Source organism: Apodemus sylvaticus, chromosome 1, assembly GCF_947179515.1.
Source record: "Apodemus sylvaticus chromosome 1, mApoSyl1.1, whole genome shotgun sequence".
Classification (NCBI taxonomy): Eukaryota; Metazoa; Chordata; class Mammalia; order Rodentia; family Muridae; genus Apodemus; species Apodemus sylvaticus.
This window is the reverse complement of record NC_067472.1, coordinates 57,917,192-57,928,729: the sequence shown is the minus strand read 5'-3', so window position 1 is coordinate 57,928,729 and position 11,538 is coordinate 57,917,192. Positions and strand designations below refer to the sequence as shown.

Genomic DNA, 11,538 nt, shown 5'->3' with positions numbered 1-11,538 from the left:
ATAAAATGTTACATAAAAGGGGAGTTACAGAAAGATGTCAATGAGTTCAAAGCAGTGTTTCATTCTATAAACTCATTATAAGTTCAAAGCAACAGTTTCACCTGGATAGAATAGCGCACCTGTGGCTTCATCTTTGGACCTGACCTAGAAGGAACATTTCTCCTTGGTCACAAATCTATCTGTCCAAGCCTGTTCCTCTTCTTAGTGCACCTGTGAGAGCTCACGGCCTCCTCCTTATGCACCTTTACTCACTATCCTATGAGGAGGGCACATGCTATTCTTGAGTCTAACTTTATTACATCTTTCTGGCAAAACAACTACAACCATCTCCTTAAACTTCCTTCCTAAAATTATTTGAATCAAATCAGAAATTCTATAAAGTCGTCAATACATCTAAACAGCATTACTATATGAAAGTACATCTTCATATTGATCTTCAGGAAATTTGCCCCATAGAGTGGGCAGGAAGTAACTACAGCAGGCTAGAGGCAGTGAGGGCCTCCTGGTGTCCACTCACACCAGGACAAAAACATGAGGACTATGGCAAAGACAAACAGGAAAAAGCACATCATCAGCAAGAAGCAGTCCTGGGACAGAGTCTCTCGGGCTGTGCCTCACGAGAGTGCGCCCATTGAAGCTGAGCAGGATGCGTGTGCGCGCGCGCGCACACACACACACACACACACACATATCTCCAGGGAGCTCACGTGCCCTCCCTCTGCAGCTCTTCCTCATGGCGCCTGCCAACCCTCTGCAAGTGGACCAAGCACAGCCAGTGCTCTTAAGCACTGAGCCATCACTCTAACCCCACAGGCCGAGGAAAGAAACAAAACAAACAAACAAACAACTTCTTTTGGGGAAATGACCAGAGTTCAGTTCCCAGCACTCATGTCAGACAGTTTTCATCCTTTTATAACTCCCGTTCCAGGGGATCTGTCTTAGTCTGTGCTCTATTGCTGAGAGGAAATACACAGCCAAGGCAACATTGAGCATTTAATGGGGCTGGCTTACAGTGTAGAGGTTCAGTCCATTGTCAGGTTTGGGAGGATGGCAGCATGCAGGCAGGCCTGGTGCTGCAGAAGGAGCTGTGTCACACGGTCTACTCCCTGTCAGGGATGTGCCACGTTAACACAGGGTCTGAATGAGGGAAACTGAGTTGCAGTCGCAGCTACCACAAAGAACTCTGTCCTGTTTGCTCAGGCATTCTGTAAATCTAAAACTGTACTAAAAATAAAACCAACTTTTTTTTTAAACCACCCTAATAATTTTCTGAGCCTGGGCTGTAAATCCATTTGTCCTGCAGACACAGTGTATTATCTGTAAGGTTTAAATAGAAACAGATTTTCCAGCAACTCGGCCACTGTCTGCAGAGAGACAGCTGCACTGTTTCATTTGGAGATTCACCAAGCCTTGGTCACCATTCCAGAATAGCACATCCTCAAGACACACTAGTAGCCTTTAAGAGTCAGCTTCTGGTGCCTCTGCTGTGTGTTTAACACTGGCTTTATAAAGAGGGTCTGAGGATGTGGCTGCCTCGTGTGTCTGAGCACTAATAGTCACATGCTTACCATTTCATTACTAAGTGCTTTCCTTCTTGCCTCTGTTAGGACATCACTGCACCATCAAAATGCTTCCTGCCTGGATTTTTGTCACAAATAGAAACAAAATATTGGTTAATTACAGATCCCCAATCTGACTGAGCTGAGAACCTGAAGTAAAATCCAACTCCAGGGAGACTCCAGCTTCTCCAAACCTAAGGGACCTGTTAGTATGTCCCACAGTGTGCCAGCTCTCTGCTGTCCCCGTCCTGGTGCGGGCTGTTCTTTCTCTGAAATGCCTCTTCCATCCCAGACAAGCAAACAAAATGCACTGCTCCCCAGACCCCCCATCTCCATTTTTGCCTTCAAGACAGTGCCAGGCCTGCGTCTCTACCCCCTGTCTCACTTTGACTCATTTTCCTATTCCTATCAAGTAGGAAACAGGTCGATAATAATTATTAGAATAAGCTTGGGGAAAATGCAAGTGATTAACTTGTGTGTAGGCAAAACTGTCAAGAAACGCCCAAGGCAGAGGGGATGAAGAGGCCTTGAAAACCTGTTAGAACTGAATTCAGACTGTCCCTCTCAGCATATTGAAAGGCAGGAAAGAAAGCTTAAAGAGTAACTGTCTTTCCCAGTGTAACTGAATGCTGTCTTTTCCCTAAATTCACCAGCTAAGGCTATGGATGCAGTCCAGGGTAAGAGTGTTTGCCTCACATGCACAGGGTTCTGAGTTCAGTTCCCAGTACCACAGACAGTCATGTATAGTCCACCATGATCTAATTAACCACCTCTGATGAACGAAGCCCGGCGGCTAGATTCTGGGAACAGAACAGAAATAACAGTACTAGCATGGTTTGGCTGGCACATAGGAAAAACATTCTAAAAATAACTATATTCTTTAAAACACACACATTTCTTTTTTAAAATATTTATATATAACTGTACTATAGCTGTCTTCAGACACCCCAGAAGAGGGCATCAGATCCCATTTCAGATGGTTGTAAGCTAACATGTGGTTGCTGGGAATTGAACTCAGGACCTCTGGAAGAGCAGACAGTGCTCTTAACCACTGAGCCATCTCTCCAGCCCTAAAATACACATTTACATTACTTTGTATATTTATATATTCATATGTATTTATATTTATTATTTGGAAGCAGGTGTACAACCATGCTTGTGTGGAGGTCAGGGAACAATTTGCTGGAGTCACTTTAGTGTTTCCGACATATGGTCCTGGGGTCCTCAGGTCGTCAGGCTGGGCACGCCCACCAGCCCAGATAAATAGATTCTTAACTAAGGAAAATAGCAGCCAGGCAGTGGTGGTGCACGACTTTAATCCTAGCACTTGGGAGGGAGAGGCAGGCCGATTTCTGAGTTCAAGGCCAGTCTGGTCTACAGAGTGAGTTCCAGGACAGCCAGGGCTACACAGAGAAACCCTGTCTCGAGGTGGGGGGCAGGGAGGAGGGAGGAAAACAGCAAGTCTCACTTCCCCAAACCAGAGAAACCATACCCATGCATAAATTATCAGATTGTAACTAGCAATCTTATCAAGTTTTCTCGAGATGGTTGTAATAGTAGAAGGTAACCGTTGTTATTGAGATAACGTTTATTGGAACCTCTGGACAATTAAGCACCCCGACTAAGGGGGCCCGAACATCGCCTCCTGGGCCACGATTCCCTCCGGAGCTTTTGTTCAATACTCCCTGTTGGACCCAGGTACCGCAGGAGGGCCTGTCTGTCTTTCAAATACGTTGGATGGCAAAAGTACCTGGCCACCTCCTCGACCTCTGGGGCAACTCCCTCGGAGCACCCCGCTGGGACCTTCTGCGACAATAGGTGACATTGGCTTTTTCCTCCAGGTCGGACTTGCTTCCCAACCTGCTGATTGGGAAACAGCAAACTTAGAAGGCTCCAAACCTTAGAACACGCCAAGAGGAAGAGCCTCCCAGCTAGGTCGGCTGTGCCCAACTATCAACGGACCCCTTCCCTCCTGTGCACGCCTTATCCCCTTCCCAGAGATTCCGGACACTTGCCTAAGGGGAAGGGGATGTGTGAGGCGAAGGGCTAAGAGACGAGCAAGCTAGAAGCCGGAACCCAAAGCCCTAAAAGCACAGTCACGAGCGAGGCGGAGCCTGGAGAGCCCGCGTTCGGGGGAGGGGTGCGAAGGCTCTTTGTTCCCGCCCTGGGGGCGGAGCCGAGGTCCGAGCCCGCCAAACGTGGTCCGCTGTGTAACCCAACCCGGACCCTCTCACTGGCTACAGCGCTCCGACTTTGGGATTCCCGGCCAGCGGCCGGCGTCGCTATCCTTCGGCCTCCCTCCCAGCCCTGCGTAGCGCAGGCGCAGCCGTCTTGCAGTGGGCCTGGCGAAATCGGACTGCGGCAACCATGGCGCGCGGAAGCGCCCCTCGGGACAGGTGAGGTGGGAACCCATGTGGTGCGTACCGTGGCCCATGGGCCACGAGCCTGTGAATTCCCGCTCGTCTGGATGCTCCTGGGCTCCAAGACCAGCGGGACTACAATTCCCATCAGCCGATTCCCTTGGCTGCCTGAGCCAGGGTGATGGGGATTGTAGTCCGTTCTACTGAGGGTCGGCTAGGGCGGCACAGGCGTACGTCCTCGGGGTGACCTTCTGATTGATCCCCACAGCTACCACCTGGTCGGGATCAGCTTCTTCATTCTGGGACTGGGCACCCTCCTCCCCTGGAACTTCTTCATTACCGCCATCCCGGTGAGCCGCGGCCGATGAGTAACCGCATGGCCACAAACCTCCATCCCTCCAGTCGTCGTGGACTGTGGTTCACGAGCTGCTTTCCTCACCAGGCCACCTACTACAACTCAGCCTGTCAGCGAAAGCACCAAGCCTCACTGAGGGAACCGCCTCTCGCCTGGCTAGGCAAACTTTTAGGAATGTCCATATCCCAGGGGGCAGGGCCATCCACGCAGGGAGTCTGACAGCAAAGGAGCTACCATCCCATGCCCTTTGTCCTTATTTCTGGCCAGTCACTACAAAAGTGGTTTTCCCAAGCCTTTGGCTTTCTTTGCAGTGACATGAATCACATTCATTCAACTAATACTTAATGCACAGCTACTGTAGACCAGGCATTGCAGATGTGGAGGTACCATGAGACAGGAAGGCCCTGTTCCCCAAAGCATGCGTTCTTTTATGGAGAGGCAGAAATGTATAGCTTGTGTTTTCTTTGGGATCGGGTTATTCAAACATATCCAGTGGGTTAACTTCCCAGGTGCCTGTGGATGCCGGGATCAGTGCTGGGCCCTGGATACCCAAAGATGAATCAGCTACTGGATTTGAGACACATAGAGCCAGGGCTATTAGAATTGTAACATGACCCGTGCCATTCCATTCCACCCTAAAGGTTCTCAGAAGACATTTCTTCTGTTTCATAGAAGAGGCTTGTAAATTAGGAACTGAGCCGGCAAAGGGTGGGGGGGAAATTCAGAGTGGAGGCAAAGAAGACCCTATTTAGAGAAAGCTCTGGAGCCCGCAGCTTACCAGAGTGGAGCAGAAACCAGACAAAAAAGGGAGTCTGGGATCAGATTCTAAAGGATACTAAAATGTGAGTGAGGTCTGCCCTGCCGGCCATGGGCAGTGTAAGTAGCAGAGTGCTGGGATATGCGTGCCCGAGAGAATGGGCTGGCTTAGTACCTGAGCTGGAGCCTGGCATACAGTAGGTGTTCAATACCCGTGGAATGAGCACGAGTTGAGGTTGTTACAGCAGGGGAACGGAGGCTAGGGCCCGGACCCTGAAGAGGAAAGCAAGACCTTGGGCTCTGGCGTAGCCATCAGCTGTTTAATCCAGTGTGTACACATCTAGCTCCTGCTGTGTGCCAGGTGTTGGGAACAGTGCAGAGACAGCCCCACAGATTTTAAGCAGACAGAGATGCTGGCCAAGTGTGGGGAGGGGGAGGGGGAGAAGAAGTGCTTCCTGACCCCACCCTGTCTCCCCCTGTGGCAGTACTTCCAGGGGCGGTTGGCAGGGACCAACAGCAGCGCCGAGACCCTGAGCACCAACCACACCAGTCCCACAGACACTTTCAACTTCAACAACTGGGTGACACTGCTGTCCCAGCTGCCTCTTCTGCTCTTCACACTCCTCAACTCCTTCCTGTATCAGTGGTGAGAACCCGTCCTGGGGCCCCAGCCTCCCTGCGGAGGCTCGCAGAGGAGAGGCCAGGGACACCTGCTCCAGGGACACCTGCTCCTCTCCTCCCCTGCTCCCACTCAACACTCCCGAGCCACCGCCCTGCCCCTATGCCCACTTGCTCCTGGTGGCCCCCTGATGTCCTCTGCCCCCTTCTGAGCAGCATCCCTGAGTCGGTGCGTATTCTGGGCAGCCTGCTGGCCATACTGCTGCTCTTTGCCCTGACAGCAGCGTTGGTGAAGGTGGACTTGAGCCCTGAGCTGTTCTTCTCCATCACCATGGCATCCGTCTGGTTCATCAACTGTAAGCACATCTCCCTTCGACTTCCCCTCCTCCTCCTCGTGCTGAAACAGCCCCGCAGATCCTCTAAAGGAAGACAATACCACTATCACCCAAGTCCCCAGAGCAGAAAATGAGCCCAAAGAGAGGAAAAGCCACTTGTCTAGGACCTGTAGTGACGTCATCGTAGGGAGACCTCCTAGTCAGAATCCCCACAGACCAATGTTTTATCTCAAAAGAGAAATTGGCTGGGTGTGGTGGAAGACCATCCTGGTCTACACGATGACTTCCAGGCCAGCCAAGACTACATAAATAAATAAATAAATAAGAAAAATAGCTGGGTTGTGGTGGCACACACCCTTCATCCCAGCACTTGGGAGGCAGAGGCAGGCAGATTTCTGAGTTCAAGGCCAGCCTGGTCTACAGAGTGAGTTCCATGACAGCCAGGGCTACACAGAGAAACCTGTCTCAAAAACAAAAAAGTAAGAAAAAAAGAACGAAAAATAGATGGGGGACACATCCTACTAGATTGCCCTAGGTCCCCAGGAAAACGCACACCTGCCTAGCGTAGACTGCAGCTGCCCGTGCACCTCATGGATACGTCTTCTCGGATGCTGCTGAGGCTGCCTAAGTGTTGCTCCTTCCATGTCTCCACAGCCTTCTGTGCAGTGCTTCAAGGCAGCCTCTTTGGGCAGCTGGGCACCATGCCTTCCGCCTACAGCACGCTCTTCCTCAGTGGCCAGGGTCTGGCTGGGATCTTCGCTGCCCTGGCTATGCTTGTGTCCCTGGCCAGTGAGTGCCTCTGGGGTCTGGAGGGCTGGGTGGAAGAGAGCAGACACAGGAGGAGGATGCCTGGGCTACCGGGTGGAGGCTGAGGGTCAGGGCCCTTGGGCTTTGCACTGAGGGAGAATGAATGATGCCACAGAAAACTGGGACTGGGAGATTTGTGTCTCCTCTGAGGCTAAACCTGTCACAGGTGGCGTGGATGCCCAGACCTCTGCCCTTGGATACTTCATCACGCCCTGTGTGGGCATCCTCCTCTCCATTGTATGTTACCTCAGCCTGCCCCATCTGGTAAGCCTGCCACTGCCTTAATGCACCACCTTAGGGGATTGTGTACAAAACCCTGGAAGAGTCGAAGGGAGAGAAAACTTGACTGGGGAGGCCTCAGCCTTGTGCAGGACTGACTTGTTGATCCTTCTGCAGGAGTTTGCCCGTTACTACCTGAGCAAGAAGCTGTCTCAGGCCCCAGCTCAGGAGCTGGAGACCAAAGCTGAGCTCCTCCAAGCTGGTAAGCCCCCCGGCCCTTCAGGGAATGTGGGAAGTTCAGGTACGCTCTCCTGGGCAGGATTCCCTTCTGTCCTCCCGTAGCTCATCCCTCTGTGCCTGGTATGAGAAGCAGGCCATGAAGAGACACCATCCCTGCTGCCCTGGGGTTCAGTTTCCTCTTGAACAAAATGGAGAAGCAGGAGAGAGCACTTTGCATCTATGATCTCTAAGCCTTGGGCAGATCACTCTAGGCTCTATTTCTTTGTTGTTGTCATTGGTTTTTGGTAACAGGGTCTTTCTAAGTAGGCCAGACTGGCCTCAGACCCAGAAACCCGCCTACCTCTGCTTCCTGGGTGCTGAGACTAAAGGCGTCCACCACCATGCCTGACTTAGGCTTCATTTCTTCATTGCAAAGTGACAATAAGAGAATATCTCCAAGATGCTTAATTCGTTGCCTGGCACATGGGCAGGGGGATAGCTAGTCAGAGGTCAAGCTAGGTAACAGAGAGGCTAGGCTGCCCTGGGCTAGAAAGAGATCCTATCTACAAAAACTCCTGAGTGCTCTTTTGTAGTTCAGTCACATGTCTAACAGCCATGAAAACATGGGTCAGGCCCCAGCACCGCCATAAACAGGCAATAAACAACTGTCACCACCATCAATCCCCTTTCTCCTGTTCTTAGGCTAGAAAGGGTCACTTTTTTCAACCCTGAGGATTTCCTTACTTTTGGAATAGTGAGTCATGAGCCTGACCCCAGACTCCCCTCTTCCCTAGATGAGAAGAATGGGATTCCCATCAGCCCCCAGCAGGCCTGCCCAACTCTGGACCTTGACCCTGAGAAGGAACCGGAGCTGGAGCTGGAGGAGCCACAGAAGCCAGGAAAACCTTCAGTCTTTGTTGTCTTCCGGAAGGTTCGTTGTCTTTTCGAAGGTTCAGCTAAGAGATAGCTTCTAACTGACCACCCAGAGATTTTCTCCAGCTCCCCCACCCCCCAGACCAGAATTGGACCTTAGTGCTTATTCCCTCGGTTCATTGGCTCAGGGTGGCTTAGGGGAGACAGTGGACGAGGCTGCAGCAGGGGGCTGGGGCGGGGCTGTATGATGGACATGGGGCTTCTCCGCCCACTCACACCCCTGCCTCCGGCTCCCAGATCTGGCTGACGGCGCTGTGCCTTGTGTTGGTCTTCACCGTCACTCTGTCAGTCTTTCCTGCCATCACAGCCATGGTGACCACCAGCTCCAATAGCCCCGGGAAGTGGAGTGAGTATTAAGGTAAAGCAGGGGCTGGGGGAGTGAGGGAAGGGGGCAGACGGGATCGGGCTGACTGTGGCTCTCTTCCCCAGGTCAGTTCTTCAACCCTATCTGTTGCTTCCTGCTCTTCAATGTCATGGATTGGCTGGGCCGGAGCCTGACCTCCTACTTCCTGTGGGTAAGCTTGTCTGGGCTAAACCAGTCAGAAGTTTGGGAAGTAACCAAAGGGAGGGGAGGAACATAGAAAGGTGACTTTCAGTAGTCCTCCTGACCTGACATTAGAACAGTCCTCCCAACTGGCAGTAAGTGGCTGTCCCCTGGAATGGGCAGGCCAGGCGGGTGCTGAGTTCCTCCAACTGCATCTAATGGACCACTGCATCTAATGGACCACCATGTCCCCAGCAACCAGCCCCAGCCCAGCCCTTTGCTGCATGATGAGGACATGATTCTTAGGACATGATTCTTAGTCAGCGGGGTATTGTCTCCTTATGTGAAGGCTCTCTGGGAAGTCTAACAGGTATAGCAGCAGCCACCCAAGTGCGGACACAACCTGGAGACCCAGCCTGCTTGGAAGCCCGAGCCCGAGTTAGCCAGTGGGCTCTAGTTAGGTCGGAGGAACGCAAGCTGCTGCTCCGGTGCACGTGGCTGGAGAGGCCCTGACTGTCCCGTGCTTCATGAAAGCTAGAGCACATTATTTTGAATGCTTTTATTATAAAGACTTGATCAGGAGCAAGAGAGATGGCCTAGAAGTGAAGAGCTTTTCCAGAAGACCCGAGTCTAGTTCTCAGCACACGTGTTACTCTGCTCACAGTTGCCTGTAACTTAAGCTCCAGGGGGGTTAGAGACCCTCTTCTGGCCTCCTGGGGTACACACACGCGCACGCATGCGTGCGCGCGCACACGCGCACACACACACACACACACACACACACACACACACACGGCACATGCACACACACTGCAGGGCCCACACTCACCTGAGCGTCTGTCACAGCCAGATGAGGACAGCCAGCTGCTGCCCCTGCTGGTGTGCCTGCGCTTCCTGTTTGTGCCGCTCTTCATGCTGTGTCACGTGCCCCAGCGTGCCCGGCTGCCCATCATCTTCTGGCAGGACGCCTACTTCATCACCTTCATGCTGCTCTTCGCTGTCTCCAACGGCTACTTGGTGTCTCTCACCATGTGCCTGGCACCCAGGTCTGGGAGGTGAAGGGCTGGGGGTGGGCATGGGGAGGGCCTGGCTCTTTGAGGGGTATCTGGAAAGGAAGCCCACTGACCCTAGGTAGCTGTTGTAAGACCTCTGGTGCCGTCCTATGGGACAGGCCTTCACTGTGGCACTTGTCCCAGGCTAGGAACTGAGGAGTTGCAGGCCCGGGCAGCCGAGCCATTTTCTACGGCGGCAATAAGGCTGGGACTCTCAGGAGACTGAACAGGACGGGAAGAGCCACTTGGGGATATTTTGTTGAGAAATGAAGCGATAGGATCTAGAACCCTATAAGCTGGACCCGGAAAGATGCTCTTTTTCAGCAACTTCATTTTATGGAGGAGATTGAGCCCAGAGAAAAGCCCAGACTAGAACTCCAGTGTTGAGGGACAGCAGAGGGCCAGGAGCTGTGTCTAAGGTTAGGCCTGGCATTCTTGATAAGTTCCTGTCTCTTTGTGTTCTAGGCAGGTGTTGCCACATGAGAGGGAGGTGGCCGGAGCCCTCATGACCTTCTTCCTGGCCCTGGGACTCTCCTGCGGAGCCTCCCTCTCCTTCCTCTTTAAGGCTTTACTCTGAGGAGCACCAGTGCTCCACATAGTCCTCCCCTCAGTGCTGCTTCTGGAGCTGGGACATTTCCCAGGGAAGGACCTCCGCTATGCCGGTCTCTTGGTCTGTGGGTGCCAGGGCGGGACAGAAACTACCTTGGCTGGTAGCCATATTGCATATGGTGAGGAAGAATCCACCATTGGTCATTGTGCCTCTCAGATGGGAGTGAAACGGGACACAGGAACACGGAGCTCACTGAGAGGATATTGGAAGGCAATAGTCAGGGGAAAGCAGGCACGGGGCCCTCACTGCCATCTGGACGACATCCGTTCATCAAGCCACCCACTGACCCCAGGGAGCAGAGCCACCTGTAGGCCTTGATTAGGACAGACATCCTGATGGTCTCTACCTTGGCGGGCGCAGAGTGGGAACTGGGACCAGCTCCAGAGCAGCAGCCTCCCGCTGCTCACCCACAAGGCCCTGGGCAGGGCACAAAGTGTCATGGAAACTGAGGGGAAGAGAAAGCTCAAAGGGCCTCCGAGCCTTCAGCAGGGTTTTCTCACTGCCAACACCCCTAGAATCCCACGGGCCTGTCTAACAGAAAGGCAGTCGGCCTGCATGTGTTGTGCACTGCACTTTACAGTCTGCAAAGTTTTTCCTCAGCCACTCACAGAGGCCTCTGTGAGGCCTTTGGAACAGGCCAGGCAGGGACCATCCCCAGGTGGGATTCGGCTGGTCCGAGGAAGAGCAGGCGATGGCCTTCATGTAGGTGCTGACCCTGCGGCCCACCGCTTGCCGCTTTTCCTCAGAGGTCTGCAGGCGGGCGCCCTCAGCACTCGCTTCTGTCTTCACCCCATTTCTCCTCTGACCCTGTTCCTGCATCCAATAAAAACTGCCCATTTCTAGGACGGATTCCTAGAGTATTGACTTCTTAAGACCTGCTCTTGGTATTGGCCTCAGTAAGCTGGGTGGGGCAGGGATGGGCGGTAACCACGTGACAGGTTGAGGTGGCCTGTTCTGAGAGGGGCAGAGGTCTGTGTGCTGGCTCTCTGGACCTCTTGACAGCCGAGAAGGCCAAATGGTTTGCAAGAAGCTGTCCTAGATTGCCTGGGTTTGATTCCCAGCACTTACATGGTGACTGGGAACTCGAACTCCAATTCCAGGGTAATCCAACACCCTCTCATGGTGAACATATGTAATTGTGTAAATTATCCAGTATTTATACTAATAAAGACACGGGAGGTGTAAATGGAAAGAAAAACCTGCTATCTCAGTGAGGTAACTGACAAAAGAG

General features: G+C 52.6%; 1 protein-coding gene across 1 annotated transcript; it reads left to right on the top strand.

Annotated features, from left to right (window-relative positions):
- Positions 1-3,715: 3,715 nt before the first annotated feature.
- Slc29a2 (solute carrier family 29 member 2) lies at positions 3,716-11,156 on the top strand. Its single transcript, XM_052193100.1, has 12 exons — positions 3,716-3,955; positions 4,188-4,269; positions 5,516-5,676; positions 5,865-6,004; positions 6,638-6,772; positions 6,957-7,054; positions 7,187-7,271; positions 8,023-8,159; positions 8,399-8,507; positions 8,591-8,676; positions 9,492-9,691; positions 10,163-11,156. Exons 1-12 carry the CDS (start codon positions 3,927-3,929, stop codon positions 10,272-10,274), a joined length of 1,374 nt encoding a protein of 457 aa, XP_052049060.1. The 5' UTR covers positions 3,716-3,926; the 3' UTR covers positions 10,275-11,156.
- The last annotated feature ends 382 nt before the right edge of the window (positions 11,157-11,538 follow it).

Coding starts and splice junctions, on each gene's coding strand:
- Slc29a2 (XM_052193100.1), top strand. CDS start 3,927: ATGGCGCGCGGAAGCGCCCCTCGGGACAG. Junction 5,677..5,864: donor AACTCCTTCCTGTATCAGTG/GTGAGAACCCGT, acceptor CCTTCTGAGCAG/CATCCCTGAGTCGGTGCGTA. Junction 8,677..9,491: donor TGACCTCCTACTTCCTGTGG/GTAAGCTTGTCT, acceptor CGTCTGTCACAG/CCAGATGAGGACAGCCAGCT.